Genomic DNA, 17861 nt, shown 5'->3' with positions numbered 1-17861 from the left:
ACTACTAATTATGGAAAACTGGCTTCCCTTCTGTAGACATGGATGACTTACCTACTCTGCAGTTCCACAAAATCTTTTGGAGATCAGATTAAATTTTTGCAATTGTCAATGCTCTAGCACATTGAACAAAGAGAGGGAAGGTAATATAAAATCCAACAGCACTTTAACAGTAAAATCTATGAAAATCAAAGAGGAAAGTAAGCCAATACTTCTGAGTTACACAACAGACACCTAACCAAAAAGGAAAACCAACTACTCATATGCTTTAATATCACATCTTGAATTGATAATTCAGATTTCACTGGGGTCCTAGGCAAATATAATGATTTTATCTTTACATTGACAATTATGCAATGCTTCAAATAAAACTATTTAATTTTCTCCAAGTAAACTCTACAATTCCAAATTTTGAGTCTTTATGAAGCCAATGTTTCTCAGGGAAGGAACAAGAGTGATGGAGGATCATATTAACCAATTCTACAGGTAGTTGCATCCATGAAAAGTCCTAGAACTTTCCAACACAGTGGAACGGGAATGGAACAAGACCATCTGGAACAAATTCAGTAAATTTTCATCAAGAAGATTTATGTGGTGAAATCTGAAGAGAGCATATCATTCTGTAAGAGGCAACAAGACAAGTGGTCGACACAATGTACAAGAAAGAGACGAGAAGATATTAACAAAAGAGTATTTTAAAATCAGTATTAAGCCTGTGAGAGATGTTCTGAGAGTAACTATGAAATTCTCACAACACAGATGAAAGATGGGGCAGGTCTGTTCTGCACTAATATACTCACTGCAATGATATATAAGCCATGCTACTCAGGCTGCCTCAGCCATCCCTGCTCATCCCTAACCTGTACTGACCTTCCCACCATGCCAGGACAATTGTTTACAGCATCATGTAGTGAATTAGATCAGGGAACAAATCTGGTAAGAAAAAATCCAGAAGTTCTTACTTCTTGGGGATGGAGATTACATGTGTTTTCTAATTTAGTTGACCACAGCCTGTGCTAAGGGACTGGGGTGTGCCAGCACCAGGAGTTGTCACAGGCAAGAGGCACTGACCTCATTGCTGCTACAAAATTCTCACAAAAACTACACTTCAGAACTCCTCTGGAGCATAAGAAGAACACATTTCAATTGTCAGTTACAACTACTAATAATAATCAAAATTATAAATATTATGACTCGAGAAAACCCAAGACGCATCAAGATGGCTACTCAAATTGAAAATCAGCCAAGGACACTTAAAATTTAACACAATGATGCTGTTTTCAACAAAGCATGCCTGTTTCACACTTTTTGCAGAGCAAGTCTAATGCCTCAACACCACCACCACTATATTTTGTTTAAACAACAGAAAATGTAAATTAGTGAATTAACTTCAATAGTTGCTCTGAGTCTCTCCTCTTGGGATGGAAGTCTTAATTTAATATAAATCCACAAAACTGAAAATAGACTGGATTACCCCTCCCTTTAGGAAAGAGTTGATCCCTTTAGCAAATAGATGAGAGAAGGCAAATGCAAGGCTTTCTTTGGGTTCAACTGAAATAAATCTTCCACAAAGAGAGGAGCAGACAGGATACGGAGAAACTTTTCTGTTCTTTGAGCTGGAGTATCTCCTGAGTGCATAAACTTCAAGGCACACTTACAGAAGATTTCCATTTATTATTATTTTCTGTTCTTCAGATTTTTTGAATCTATACTTCCATCAAACTGGGGGTGAGAGGAAGTCTGATTTTCAGAAGTGTAGTATACTGGGCATAATGGTTTTCTCAGTTTTTAGGTGGAAGTGGGGTTGTGGTAGAACAAGGAACAGAGTCGGAAACTGTCCAAACAGCATGCTCATCAGTCAGTCCTGGAACTCTGTGCCCTGTTTTACTCCTTCTTCATAAAAAAAAAGAACAACCTTGCTAATCAATATCTCTCCTTCTGCAAGTCCTCACTCTTCACAATCCTCCCTCCATTTTTGCATTTTTGGAGAACAAGGTTTGATCAAACACCGTACTTTAAAGCCATTCCCATCCCTGACTGTGTCTTGGGCTAAAGCCTGGCATAACTGCATATTGATTGACTCCATGCACTCCTAATAATTAACTTTTATAATATAGAGTCAATACATTAAACTCGAGTACACTGGGCAAGCTAAGCTTCACAATGTACTCAGAAAATAACAACCTCAAGGTGGCAGCAATGTTTCATTCACTTTTCTCAAGATCCTCATAGGGAAGTGGTGACAAACATCTCTCCTAAACAAAAGCATGTGTCTGAATTTTGACAAAGCTGTTTCTGTTGGGCTTTTTACAAAGCACACAGGATTTCAAAGAGCTACTCTGTTTCAGAACCCAGGTAAGACAGTTCTGCTTGAAATGACTGTGAAAGTTGCCTTTATTATCAAACTGTACAAGAAAGAGACTCTATAGCCTAGATGATGGATTAGGAACAAAATATGTAAATTGTTCATACCTTTGATTTTTGCCTGGCAGTGTACAGTATTACTGAGATCAATACACTCAGATTTGTATTCAATTTTTTTCCATATATATTTATTTATGTATTTATTTCCTCACAAGCTAACAGATATTTAATTAGAATTTAATCTATTTTACTAAGGCAGGGCAATGGATTAAAATGTCACTCTAGGTTGCTCAATCATTTCACTACAGCAAGTGCCTAACAAAACACAATGCAGGTAACAACAAAAGCCAGTGTGAGTCTGTCTTACATATAACCCACAGCAGTCAGTACCTCTGTGCAGACAACAGGACATTTCAAGACCCACTGGCCTTTCTGCAGATACAATAATTTCTAAATTCTCAGCAGAGAATTTAGAAATACAGCTGAGGAAAGGCCATACATGTTGTTATCCCAAGTTTTATTTTTTTTTCTTTTAACACACTTAATCCTGCATAAATGAATGAAACTAACAGCTTATGAGAGCTCTGCATTGATGCAAAAGGGGAAGTGCCAAGTGTTGGTAGAATTTAGAACTTGGGCAAAGGACAGGATTCCAACAAAGAGCAATTTCCCCAGTTTTAATCGTTACCAGGGAGACAGAATTCTTTTGCAAGAGAACTCAAAAGGCTGGGAAAACTATGCACTTCATGCACTTTTCCCTTGAACCAAATACAAATGTGCACTGTTTGTTAGGATTATCACCTAGACAGCTCAAAAATGAGGTGGTGAAGAAGCAGACTTTTCCAAAGCTTAATTTTATCTTGCCACCACATACAGCATAAAAATCTGCTAGTTTCTTCTACTTAGGATGAATCAGAGCAGTCACTCTGAAATTACTTTCCATTTGTGGTACTGAGGATTCAACACATTTTTAAAGCTTCAGGACAATGGAGTATTTCTAACTCATAAGTAAGTAACAATCACCTTTAACAGACTTGTATAAAGCTGCAAAATTATTTTTCTGTCATGTGAAAGGCAAATATACAAGATTATGTAACAAAACAGTTACCCACAAGCATTAGAAAAGCATTCTTAAGAGTAAGGAGAGGTGCAAAAATGCATTTGTAAATGCTGAGAACAAATGTTTTGTTCTACATTTTATCTGCAATCACATCTCTTACTGAAGCAGAACTGAAATACTGTGAGGTGACCCATTCCATCACTATGAATTATTATGAAATGTTCTCCTTACTTAAAAAATAGCAAGACATAAAAAACCCAGTGAATTGTCTAATGTTTCCAGGATACAAGAAAATAGCAGTAATAGTAAAGAAGGCTTTAGTGAGACCTCATCTGGAAAACAGATCACAATCCTGATCATCTGTGTGCAAGAACAATGGATTCCCATTAGACCACAGCTAGCAGGATCATCATGGAAGTGGAAAAACTAATTTATCACAGGAGATGAAGGCAGCTCTTAAGACAAAGGACAAGATGAGAAAACAGTCAATTTATATCCAATAATTAGGTTGGAAATCAGGGAAAGGCTTATACTGGAAAGAATGTGCTTTTGGCTAAGTGTTCCATGAATAGTAACACACACAACATGCAAAAATAATGCACTAGTTATGTGTTGAATAGTTGATGAGTTTAGCAAAGTCATCATGAAAATAATAGGTGGCAGTGGGAGAGTGGACTTGAACTCAGGTAGTTTCTCCCATATGTAACACCTATCTGAAGACAGCCTGCAATGCTGCAGCCCTACCATCTCACACATTCTGTGATAAAAAAATAGGGAAAATTTGAAAAGGCTGAATCAAAAGTTAAGCAACAAATCTGAACTAATATGATTAAAATCTTACCAAACAGATTACCAAACACTAGAATAAAAAAGTTTACATGTTGCAAATAAATTAGAGAAATTGAATCATTTTCTACCTTTATACTGGTAAGGCTTTCTCTAAATATGATGGGTATGCATCTATGGAATATTTTTGACTAAATTTTCATATGCAGAGCTTTGCAGAAATCATGTGATGTATACAGATATGGATATGTGAACACACAAAGTATATCACTGTTTGGCAATGGTTAAGATCCATGAGCCATGGTTTGTAAGTTGTGCACAGAGATTAAGTTTAAAAGGAGGGTATTTCCAATGAACACATTATTTTCCATCTTGTAGAGATGAGCTATTTGATATTTCCATACCAAACAGACTGGTATCTTCACTTTATCTTCTATAAAATCTCATATAAAGTCACTTGAAAGGGGTCTGCTTAGTCTAGCTTCAAATTTGTCATCAAATTCAACAATGTTGCCAAAGGCATGGAAATTACACACTGTTCTCTACATTCACCTGGAATAAAATCAAAACAAATGAGCTTAAGCTGCAGCAAAAGGAGAATGAAATCAGATAGTAGGAAAACAATAAGACCAAAATAAATTTCCAGTGAAGACCACAAGCTCTCTGGCCCTTCTATTCCTGGGCTTTTCTTCCCAGAGCAGATCAGACAAACATCAGTCAGAAATGGTACCATGTAACTGATTCTGCACTTCTGGTGAATGTTTCTCGACCTGTAAAACCACTCTTCATTTCATACTGACCAAGAGTACTTCATGTCTCCACAGAGTTGCCAGGAAGAAAAACTGGCAAGAAAATAAGGCTTTGCATGTTCTCTGCTGGTCATGGCTAGAATGTGACAAGTTAGTTTTGCTTTTTTTTCCTTCAGATCCATTTTAGCTTGTTTTATTCCTCTGCCATACTTTGTCAGCTATGCTTTACTTTGCTACAAATCAGGATAGAAAATAAGCCTCAGAACTTCAAGTCTTCACCCTCTTCCACATGGAATTATAATTCAGTTTAGACAATCACTGCTTTTTCTCATGAAGCACATTTGTGGGAATAAATGTAAATACAAGTTTCAAAAGGTCAACACGTGAAATACGTCTCATCAATGCAAACAACCAAATCAGCACTTTTCTTAGCACAGGCTGATAAAAGCAAACCTCTCTAACCTGCCCCAAATAGTGCTGAACTTCTTGCATAAGTTCCAAATTGACTATGACAAAAAATAAATTTGTTAGAAAAAGAAAAAGGCACCACCAAGACACAACGATGAGAGATCTGAAGTGTAGCATACTGAAGTAGACTCACTTGTTAACATTTTTCCTAAAACTTCAAAGTTTGTATGGAGCACAGAGATGACAGTCAAATAACTGACTAATTCCAAGAATGGTGTTTGTTATCTTTTAAATAAAGATCAAGCCTGAATGTAATGCGATTCAATTAAAACAAACTGAAGTACACACTTACATTCCTGTCTGGGAATCATATTTAATTGACTTTTAAAAAGTAAAACAATCTCAGGGCTATGTAAATGGGTTTTTTTTTGTAATTGATGGAACTAACAATGATTCTGACACCAAAATACAAATTTTACCCTGCTTAAGAATGCAATTAAGAGAGTGTAGCAAAATAAGATAGCTTGTAAAGGTGTTCAAGTGCATAATCTCCACAAAAGCTCTGAACCAGTAGCCTGACTCAAGAAATATCTGTCTGAGCCATTTCCATTCTTTCATAAGTTTTCAGAGCATTGTGGTTTTTTACTTTTAGAACAGTAGATCTAGCCCTCAAAAACTTTTATATTTCTGCAGACTTATTTTCAGTGAAGCCCCTGAGCATATACATACTTACATAACTGCTCTTACTTAATTTTTATAAGTATTAATATTACAAGTATTTCCTTCTAGTCTCTTCTCTCAATTGTTACATTGATGACTGTAAGTTGTGGCTAACCTCAAAAACAGCACAACAACTTGCACAACATCTTATTATTAAGTGGCTGGTAGAATTACTATGAAGCCAGGCTTCTAGCATAGAATATTTGGAACTAAACAAGTTATGTCTCTGGTGTGGGAATTACAGAAGTCTGGGATGCTTGTCCTCTATGCAAGGTGAAGTAGTTCAGTATTGCAAGTAAGTTTTTAGTCTCACACCAAAACCAAAACCAAACAAACCCCAACACAAAAAACAAACAAAAAACTCCAACAAAACTGGAGTCAAGTATAAAAAGAGAACCAACAAGTCAGAGGAAGCTATTACTAAAATCTTACTTCAAGGAGCAAGATCCTTCTTCTGTCAGCCTACTAGTAATAGCAATTAAACAAACCCACATCTTTTAAAGCACAACAGATGATCATTGTTTGAAAACAAAGTCATCTCCTCATTATACATATATATAAAAGAAAAAAACCTACTGCAACCTGAAAGCAATATTAGTGTGCTCAAGTAGAAGTATAAAAATCTACTGAAGATAACTGAAATGGAAGCAGATTTTTAACAATTACTAGAAATTGCCTAAATTAACTGAGTTTTTCTTTATTTTAGAAGTCTATTCAAGACTTTATGTTACTGAGAAGCAATAACTTAATCTCTTGTTATGAAGAGATAGATGGGTTGGATGTCTGGACTACTTTATTTCACACTGCATGGTTCTATTAAGTTATGGTAAGTCTCAGTTTTAAAGGAAAAAGGAAAAAAAAACCATCACAGCTCCTATGCTAAGCAGATACCTTAACTTAAATAGTGTGAAGGAAAACTGTTTCCAATGTACAGCAGTTTTAACTAGATTTCATAGAAGAAATAAATTCAGAATAAGCAACCTAACAGACCAAAGAAATGCACTAACTCTGACATATTCACAAATATAAAAATGCAATTGTATTAATTACTTTTAAATTTTGCTATCTAAGTAAGACCCTACATTTAGCATTTATGCCAATGCAGGTCTAAAGCTCACAAACTAAGTAACAAGAAAAAAATACTGCAAAGCAAAAACCCAAGAATGCTTAAGTTTTAACCTAAATCAGACACAAAAATCTAATTTTCTATCCCAAATATTTACCCAGATATCTTAAATTCACACATTTCACCAATACAGGAAGTCCCAAAGCGCTCATCAGGACTACCTACAGGAAACTCCAGGTAAGCAGCTCAACCTTCAAACCACAAACCTGAGAGACCAGGATAACCAACAAGAGTTCAGGTAAGAATCTTTAAAAACTGAAAACCATCTTGAACTACAACTAATTATATAGATGATAACACAGTGACAAAACTGCTTAGTATAAAAAACCTAGTACCCACACAGAGCCACTGAGACAGCCATTCCTTTTTAAGTACAGCAAAAAAAAATGAAAATAATCTGAATCCCTAGTTAACATTTATACATTAAATGCATCTGGAAGTTTACAGCCTCCCTTCAGTTTCAGATGATTGAACAAAATCCTGAAATTTTTCCAGCTACAAAAACATAGTCAGTTAAAGTAAATCACATAAATGCTAAGCCTAACAGAAAAACAAAATAGAACAGGTCCAGTTTTCATCTCTGCATTTCAACCAGATCGTATTTTGGGACAACCCTCAGAGGACAGAGAAGCCATGTCCTTCCAGTTTCACCACTTATTTATTGGCTAAAAAAGGTCACATTAAGTTGAAGGCAACAGCAATTTAAGACCTGTACTTTTTCAGAGGCCACATTTCAGGTGTTCAAGACCCCCCTAACATCTGGCAGCAGATGCCTCTTCATATGCCTGATGTAAACCTAAGGAATGCATCAGAACAAACAGTTCTTTAACAAAGTAAAAGAACAAATGACTAAAATGTCCCAAATGGAACCAGTCTTCACAATTTTACGTTTAAGCAGGAAAAAATTCAACTTTGCTAATAAATGGAAATATGAATCTTCCATAACTATCAGACTGTAAAAGTCACAAGTACTTTCTGGCTTCTGCTCATGGGTACTTCATGGTATACTTAAAAAATAAACTTCCAAACTTTTTCCTACATGTGCACTCCAAGGTCACACAGACGCTTAGAAGGACAGATTAGTCCCTAAACACTTTTCCTCTTCACACCAGGGGGATGTTCTGCCTTTTAAAGGAATTAGAAGGAAGTCTTTTAAGTAAACTATAGTGCAAGTAAGGACTATATTGCAGAGGTACTGATGTATAGTCTGCATAATCTCCTTTAATTGAATTTAAGGCCAATTAGACATACACCACTTGGGACTGGTCTTGGTATCTCCCATTCTGCTTCAGAACAAGGAATCAAAGCAGCTTTCCTTGTCTTGAGACTACAAATTATACGACCACTTCTCTGTTCTACCATTTCACATACTCATATTCAAAATGATGTTTTTAAGACTTCTGCTAACTTACTTTAAGTGTCTTTACCAAATCCTTCACTTTATATGAAACAGCATTGCATTTTATGCAGTTGTTCTGCATTCAATGTTTAAAATATGTACAGATTTTCTACTGAAGCTCACATCATAAACCCACTGATTTTGAAAGCTCACTGAGAGCAATCCAAAACCATAATTTCCACTAGAAACTCAGTACTGCAAAATAATAATTTTTGACCTCCAGTGAACTGTATATAATTTTCTGAAGAAAGCTCATAAAGCAAAGGGGCCTCCTTCTTCTACACTGAGAAAACCTGAAGCTATAAAACCATACATCCCAGCCAAAAAACAATAGACTGAATCCACCATTGGTTATTATCCCCTTCACAGGAATAAAAAACACTGAAAAGCGAAAAATACAAATCTTTTTTTCCACAGGAGGCTGGAGAACCAATGGAAAAAGGGGTCTGTGCTAGGCTCATTAAACAGCACTCCTGTATTTTACAGTCACCTTTAAATATGGCAGAGTAGGTTAGAATCCAACTTTGCACTCCCTCATACAGCCCCTGAAAAAGAGAGATTTCCACTGGATACAAAACATTAATAACAAGGATCTTGTCAAACTCATGGGAAATTGAGTTGGTCCATATCTGTTATGACACAATATAACTTACATTATCAAGAGACTTCAGGCAAAGCACATCCATATTTAGCATGTGCTACCACTGTAAATTATTGTTTTCCCTATAAAGCCAACTTCTATTGAAACAAACACTAACACACATTCTTACCTTTTTGGATCATTTAGCAATAAGCTAAGAGTGCAACTGAGCTAAAAACACACACAGTATTGAAAAAAACCCCAAAGTCATAGACTGAAGTGTCAGAGTCACATCTAAAAGAAAATTCTATCAAATAAATAAGATAGTATACATACTTTTCTGCCTGGAGTTTTGTGGTTTTTACAATCAAGTCCTGGGTTTGTTCCTTTGCTGCCTAGAATACAATTAGAATTGTTAAACATGTTTAAAGCACAAACATATCAACTATATTAAACAATCATTAAAAGAGGTAATACTTTTGAAGCTTTCTGAGTATAAGCAATTTAAAGACTATACTCTTTGAAATAAAAGGCCTCCTTGAAACAAGTATTCATTAACTCTCCCTATGTCCAGGCAATAAAATAAATAAATTTGTATCCTTATCCATTTATATTTTCATGTTTATATACACATATATTCACACAGTTTGTTTTTATTTTATATTTAATTGAGAAACACTATAAATATTAGTGTAATAGTTTATTTTGTATGCCCATCAACTGTAAATAGTTTGCTGTCACAAAATAAAAAAATGAAACAAATACCTCTGGATGCTAGACAGCCCAGTACCAGTGTCCACTCAGACTTTTAAGAAAAGATGATGAACACAGCTCTGCTAGTCCAAGCAAGCCTAGCTCAACAGTCCAATAGCTTACAGAGCTGCATGGACCAAGGACAATTATTAGGAAAAATAAATTTATATCATTAATGAAAAGATGGTCAGGCTTTGGAACAGGCTGCTCAGGGAGGTGGCTGAGTCACAATCCCTGGAGGTATTTAAAATATGTCCACTGAAGGACAGGGGATAGTGATGGACTTGGCAATGCTGGGTTGGACTCAATGATCTCAGAAGTCTTTCCCAATCTAAATGAATCTACCATTCTAACTTAGGAAATTCAACACAGCCCTTAATATTGAGTGATGGCAGTGCTAGGGAATCCATGAAGAAACAATTCTGCATCAGACAGCAACTGCATAAATAAAAGGATTGCTGCAACTAAAGAGTTCTGAAACTTACTGCTCTGTGAAAAGCTAAAAGCCAGCTGGATTTTTTGGCTTCACACTGGATGCCACCAGTGAACCCTTACGCAGAATAACTGAGACAATTTAACAAAAAAAAAAAAAAACCCTAAAATCAAAACGCATTCAGTATAGAATAGTACTGCAACTAAGAGGTGGAAATGGCAATAAAGATATTCTGTGAATAATTTCAATACTTTATTACAGCCAAATTACAGCTTGCCAAATTGAAGATGCCAGTCTTGAGATGCCTGAAAGGTTTAACAAAAGTATCTATACCCACTGATTCATTTCAGCCTTTTTATCTGCCACTACATTAATTATAAAAGAAAAGCAGTAAAGGTACAGGAATGCTTTGAAAGGTGAAAGTAGGACTGTAACAATTTATGTCCAACTTAATTGTGAATTTCAATAAACAAAGAAGAGGAAATTTGCTTTCTTTCCAGCACTTTCTGGGCAGAAGTACTGATTAGCACGAACAATGCCAACAGTAAGACAGCAGAAAAGAAGGAAAAGCATTTTTTCTGAATCTAGCTAGATATACCAGGAAGCCAGAGTTTACTTAAGTGCATTCAAATTCACGCTAGATATTGTCAATATTTTATGTATAAAATATAAGAGTTTACAATTAACCAAACCAGGTAACTGTCAGAAATGAGCCAGACATGCTATGGAAATGAGAAAGTTGGTGTTTAATATTTCTTTTATATCCAAACCAGAAATATTTTTCTCTTCCTCCCCACCTCAGTATATTAGTTAATAATTTCATTATACTTCTACTCTAGTGAATTCAATTTCAGCCCTTGCTCCTTCTCTGTCTTTCAGTCACTGTCCTAAAATCAGATGTGACAATATATGGCTATTTGGATCAGATGGTATTACAAACTTACTAAACAACAAAGCTAAAAAAGCTTTTTGGCTTATCCAAATATATTCCCTTTCATGTCCTGCATTTGTTCTGCTTTCTTAATATACTGCTCTCTTTGCACACTTTTCTGAATTATATGCCCCAAATCCTCCTTTTTCTTTCTTCTTTTTGCTCTATTTAGCTCATTTTTGTCTTCTTATTCAGCTTGACCACATGCCTGCAAGTCTTCCTGTCCTACTACAGATAAAGTACCAGAGTATTTCACAACTGAGAGCTAGTTCATGAGCTTATTAACTTTACATTCATACAAAGAAAATATGGATTGAATCAAGACAAGTTATGAGTTCTACAGGGCTCTAGAGGAAACCTCCTGTGGGGCACAGAACAAAACTACCTACTGACTTTAACAGTAAAAGAAATCTCTGCAGGGTGGCTCTACTCTGGGAAAAGAAAAAAAAAATCACAGACAACAGTTACACTTCATGATCTAAAGACAGAAAAGAGCAAAAATCTGCATGGACACTTGACTCATTTCCACATCTAAGAGCTTAGTCTAACAGTTCCTGAACTGCACTAGGGAATATATCCACATTAACAATGTTCAAAGAGATCTGAGACCTCTGAGGCGCATTACCCAGTTCCTTCCAAAACTGAAAATTAAGTACTGCAGTTGGCTATGCTGTACTCTCACATCTTTTGGTACAAGTTCATCAATCTACGAGCATTTGAACGACTGTGAAACCTATTTATCTAAGTAGGAGGACATGTAATATCCACACACACACATATGGAGAGGAAAACAACTGTTTTCACAGGATTTTTTGGTGAAGGATTCTTCTTCACATACTGTAACTTATGTGCTGTATTGGGAACAGGCTTAGTTTGGCAACGCATCTACACTTCAGCATCCATAAGCCATTTATACGCATCACTGCACTGAATTTTGAACTTGTACCCTAAAACCAAGCCAGGTTTAGTAATGCACCATAAAACACAAATGTCCTACACTCCCCAGCCCAACCAGAAATACTACAGACTCAGGATTAAGAAGAAGCAGAATTGGTTTTGTTGCATATCAGCAATCTGAGACAATGTTAAGAAACAAAACCAATACACTGAAGATGCACACCCTCTTCGAATTACCAGATACTTTCCTATGAATATACTTGAGGTATTTACATGAACACATACTTCAAGAGACACAGTCAATACAAAAGCCATTTTAAATGGAAATACACAAATTAACCCTTAAATTTCACATACATCCAATCTAATAAAATATTTTCTCTCCACTGACGCACACATGGGTTTCACATTGCTATTACCTAAATAAGCATATGGCTGCATTGTGAATTGCAATTTGGAAGAAACTAAAATTACTTCCTCGATACATTTTCTAAACAAGAAGCAGCACATTAATATCCTAAAATAAAATAACATGAAAACATTTTGCTGGTGCTCTTAATCCTCAGAAATAATTCTTTGTGCTTTTAAAAGGACATAGTCACACCTCAAAAAGAAAAGTATGCAAAGCACTTCCATTTATATATTACCTTCAAACGACTGGACATGTCTTCACAGCAGCTGCTCATTGCTTGCACATCTTCATTTATACTTTCAAGTTCCTAAGTAAGTTTAAATAACAGTAACTGTGTTTTTCATCAGAAATGCTGTGTCCAGGCCCAGCTTCCCACCACAATTAGATGCCCCAGTTTCAAGGTACATTGTTGCTCAAAGCTCCGTGTTAGTCAATACAGAGTAATGCACCTCTAAATATCAAGATTCACTCAGGATTTGGATCTGCTTGAAACATACAATACAACACTTCCAACAAATGAAACAATTTTACTGTAAAAGTATATCTGTCCTGGAAAGTTAAAATCTCCTTTTATCCTTTTTTCTTTTTTTTTTAACTTTAAATCACATAAGAGTACTCTTGTAAACTAGCTAGTCAAGCTGCAAAAACGTTACCTCTTTAACTTGCTTGAATATGTGCACAAATTCTTCATTGATGGCCAAGCTTCGTCGTTCAATGTCTCCACGCAGGTTCCTCCGGGTGCGCAAACTGTTTTCCACAAAAAAGGTCGAGAGGGCCTTGAGTGCTTCCAGCATTTCCTAGAAAATAAAAAACGACCTTCAGTTTGCATGCAGTTACAAAGAAGCAGGTTAAATAGTCTGCACCCACCCCAAGTTCATGGTCTTATTAAAAATAAAGCAAACCTAATAAATGGCTTCAGAGGAAAAGCTACCTTAACACACTCCACATCAGATGGCAAACAACTAAAATCACTGCAGAGCCTGTCTTCTTCTCTTACAACAGAAAACTTTGTCCACAATTTTTCAGCAGCTTTAACCAATAAGACTATTTTCTGTAAATGAATGACCTATCCGCAGCAAGAAAACATTTAAATTAGAAAAAGCTTGAGAAGTGCCCTTCCGAGACAAGTAATACAAACCTCCCTACGATCTGAAGGGATAAAATAGGAGCGTGGCATGTTGCTGGAGAAGCGAAAACTAATTTTATTTGCAATTAATGCTGCAAAGGACCGCCCGCAGCTCCGCAGCGGAACTGAGGCTACGGCAGGACTCGCCTCCCCGCCGCGAAGCCTGTCGGGGCCCGCGGCCCCTGACGGCTCATCCGGCCCCCACCGCCTCCCGCCGCCGCCGCCGCCCGACCCACCTTGTCATTGTCCAGGCGCGTCTCCAGGATCTTGTTGAGCTTGCGGGACAGCGGGTTGGTGCTGGGGGCAGCCGGGAGCCCCGGGGCGGGGGCGGCGGGCGGCGGCGGCGGCGCGGCGGTGTCGGCCATGGCTGCGGCCCTCCCCGGCACAGCGGCGCCACGCGGAACAGCTCCGGCGGAAACGCGCTCCGAACATTCGGTTCCGGCCTAACGCAGGCCGGCTGTAGGGCCAGGCCTCGCCTGGTGCAAGGTGGCACTCGGGGTTTTTCTGTTCATTTCTTTGTTTGTTTTTACTGATAAAATAAAACCACATAAAATTTAAAATATTAGTAATTAAAAATCATTTACTTACTAAATAAAGGATTTTGAGTGGATGATACAGGGTTCACTTCATGACAGCAGATAGCTGAATTTATTTCACAAAACAAGTGCTTCAGTTATGAGCACAGCAAGAAAGGAAAAAAAATATGAGATGTCTGTTTTATAAGCTGACAGCAGTGGCTGTAATATGTGTCAAAATGAAGAAGCTGTCTTGTTTCTGCTGTGCATTTACTGACACAGAGGCGACCTCCCAAGGTCTCCTCACAGCTCCAGGGCACAAAATCACAGAGTCAATTAAGTTGAAGAAGATCTCTGAGACCATCGAGCCCAACCTATGGCCTGACAGCACCATGTCAACCAGCCCACGGCGCTGAGTGCCACATCCACTCTTTCATTAAGCACCTCCAGGGACGGTGACTCCACCACCTCCCTGGGCAGCCCATTCCAATGCCCAGTGACCCTCTCTGCAAAGAAATTGCAGAGCTCCTCCTAAGATCCAACCTAAACCACCCCAGTGCAGCTTAAGACCATGACCTCTTGCACTGTCACTTTTCCCATCTGAAATGCTGAGGTGCAGCACAGGATTTCTATGGGCTTTTCCACGTGACTGAAAACAGGTGAACAGATTAAGGTAAAATGCCATGGAGAGAGGATGACTAACAGTGCGCAGCTATTATATAATGTGAAAAAATCCGTATTTTGTGACTGGCTCCTCGCAAATATTAAAATGAACATTATATGTGTTATTTTAGAAAGTTATGCTGTGTTAATTTTCTTAAGTAGTGTGTTAAATATAGTTTTAGGTTATAACAGAATGTTAAAATAGAAACTATGCTGTGTAAGATACTTTTTTTAAAGAGAGGACTCGCACCAGATAGCAGCCACAGGACACCTAAATCTTTCAGAGAAGAAGAATTTATTGCTCTCTTATCGAGTTCTTCCCGCCTCGCTCAGTCCTGAAGATTCCATCATGATTAGAGGGAGAAGCTGACACTGACCAGACAGAATCCTTTGTTTGAATGGAATTTATGCATCATGTATGAGGTGTATGAACATGCAACAGGCTATTGCTTTTAAGGGTTAATCCTCTGTTAACGTGTGTCCTTTTTTGGGCTTATTTTGCCCAGAAAAGGTACAGACTGTCTGTAACTCTTAGTTCTTATTGTCGCATATTGTCCTAAATCCTAATTGTCAAAATTTTTATTATTCCAATTATATTGCTACTTTATAGCCATTTTTTTCCTATTAAACTTTTAAAATTCTAAAAACAAGTGATTGGCATTTTTCACAAATAAGACATGGGTTCCACCATGGTATTAGCTGTGAAAACAACCCCATCTTTCCATTTGTCCGATAGTGTGTGGTCAAAACCCAAAGATTCAAGCAGTAGTTTTACTCTTCAGGAGTTTGGATATTTCACATTGCTCTCCTGAACACTCTTCCTGAAAATAACTGCATGCAAGTCAACTAGACATTGCCTTTATGCCCAAGGCGGAGCACTGAGCTTCTGAATGGCTTTTTTCATTAATTATTTGTTCTTATAGTTTGAGTCATTTACCTCAAGGAAAAACTGTATGACCAGATCCCTTAAAATCTTAGTGTGATGGAGACAGTGATAGGATATTTTGTTGTTTAAGTTTTGTTTGTTTGTTTGCTTTCTCACATGGATCCTCTGCATAAAAGGCCAGTTTTTCTGAACAGCCTGTGTTGTGCCTTGTTTCTATTTTTGGCTAGTCAGCAAGAAGGATTTCAAGCATTTTCAGACACGTTGTTTTCCTTAGTTTCTGCTTCTCATCCACCCTATTACACTGATGTTATCTCCTTCTGGATGTCCTTTACTTCTGACTAAGCTTCCAGGAGCCAGGATCTCCCTTCTCCATGTCAGAAGAGATAAAACAGCCTGCAGGCATCACAGGTGTAAGCAATTAATATTTAAACATGTCAAGAAAATCCTATTATTAGAAAGATCCCCTCCCACCTATAAGCTGGATGTTGTTAGTTGTTTGAACAACGCTTCAAATGCTGTTACCCTGATGGATGAGTTGCAGTGAAGGCAAACCTTGAAGTCAGAAAGGCTCCAACACCTGAAACTCAAGTGTCAGATAAGTCACAACCATTGCCAAATCTTGTCCAACAAGTTATACCACAAACATACAAGGAGCCAGAAAGAATTCCCTCTATTAGTTGGTACATGCATTTTCTTTTGAAGCAACCAGTTCTGTTTTCAGATGCTTCTTCATGGGTGTGCATTTCTTCAAGAATGTGTTTCATGAGCCAGAATGCTTCTAGCTAATGTAAAACATTGGGCTGACAGGAACCAATGGAGTTTTGAACATGTGTTTATCTATGCATGTGTTCTTTTGAAAAAATGAGAAGGAATAATCAAGGGAGCACTTCTTTACCTCTCACAAATCTGAAAGCTGTTTGTATGAGGATACCAGTGCTTATATCTTGTTCATCTTCTAGAAATATTAGATCCAGCTCTGAAAAGAAATTTCTCTTTTTCTGATGCGAATAATTTTTGCACGATAGATTTTTCCTCAGAACAGATTTTTTTAACAGAAATGCAAATGTAACTGCAACGAAGTAACCATCTAGAACTCAGCTGGTGTGCCCTGTCTTATAATCATCACAAAAGTGGGTTTGGCATGACATTCTTACCAGTCTGCTTAGGCAAGTCTGGTGGGCACCAGCAAACATCCTGTTAAATCAATTGGATGTACACAGTGAGATAAAATGCTTGGATTTTGTGATCTGTAACTCCAGAAGGTACTTTGATTTCAGTGGTCAGTTTCTGTGTGTCAATGGTAGACAGATTGTGTCGTGTGTTTAATTTACATCACTGCACGTTCCCTTACCAAAGCTTGACACAGCAACAGAACTACAGGTGTCAGTAAAGAAATGCCTGGCACAGGGTGTTTTCTGTTAATTTGCTTAGCTCCTTACTAAGTTTCTGGTTTTGTGGGCTTTCCCTCTCAGACAGCAAAGCTGCTTGACAGCTGTTACCGCTGTGCAGCTGGTGAAAGTGTTCACAAACCACTCATTTGGTACACAGACAGGAGCACAGTTCAGCCTGCAGAACAAGGTGTGGTCAGGAATGCCACCTGCTGTCTACCCAGCCAAAACTAGTAAGGGCTGCTGTACTTTCAAATGCTTGGGAGTACATGTACTTTCTGAAGACAAAGACAAAAAAATGTTTGTAGTAGTAATCTGAATTTGTTCCACAAAAGGCTAAGTAGTAATAAAACTTCAGTGGATGTATAGATTGACTGGGGTCAAAGACATGGCTTCATGTATTTCTCTACCCTGTGACAAAAGAGGAGTGACAGAGCAGGACATAAAGAAAATATTTCCTTAAACACAAAGAAGAAGGCATAGCTTTTATTATGGGTGTTGTCATAGGCAAATGAGTGTGAGAAAGGAAGAGTTCTGTGATGAAGGAAAAACAAAATGTACACATACATTAAAAGAAGAGAGGGAGGGAGGGAGGGAGGGAGGGAGGGAGGAGGAAGGAAGGAAGGAAGGAAGGAAGGAAGGAAGGAAGGAAGGAAGGAAGGAAGGAA

General features: G+C 37.5%; 1 protein-coding gene across 2 annotated transcripts in view; it reads right to left on the bottom strand.

Moving 5' to 3' along the window:
• Positions 1-14128, bottom strand: part of COG6 (component of oligomeric golgi complex 6) — a 55621-nt gene extending 41493 nt beyond the window's left edge. The window contains exons 1-4 of one of the 2 annotated variants that reach the window (XM_009102908.4): positions 13978-14128; positions 13269-13412; positions 12851-12922; positions 9526-9584 (exon numbers count right to left, since the gene is read on the bottom strand). In XM_009102908.4, the coding sequence (XP_009101156.2) occupies positions 9526-9584; positions 12851-12922; positions 13269-13412; positions 13978-14106 (404 nt within the window). In that variant the 5' untranslated portion in view covers positions 14107-14128. Of the gene's footprint in view, positions 1-9525; positions 9585-12850; positions 12923-13268; positions 13413-13753; positions 13884-13977 lie in introns of those variants that run through there. The other variant, XM_030234506.2, reaches the window with a different exon arrangement.
• Between the last annotated feature and the right edge of the window lie 3733 nt (positions 14129-17861).

The sequence above is a fragment of the Serinus canaria genome, chromosome 1 (assembly GCF_022539315.1).
Source record: "Serinus canaria isolate serCan28SL12 chromosome 1, serCan2020, whole genome shotgun sequence".
In the NCBI taxonomy this organism is placed as follows: domain Eukaryota; kingdom Metazoa; phylum Chordata; class Aves; order Passeriformes; family Fringillidae; genus Serinus; species Serinus canaria.
This window is presented reverse-complemented; position numbering and strand designations above follow the sequence as displayed.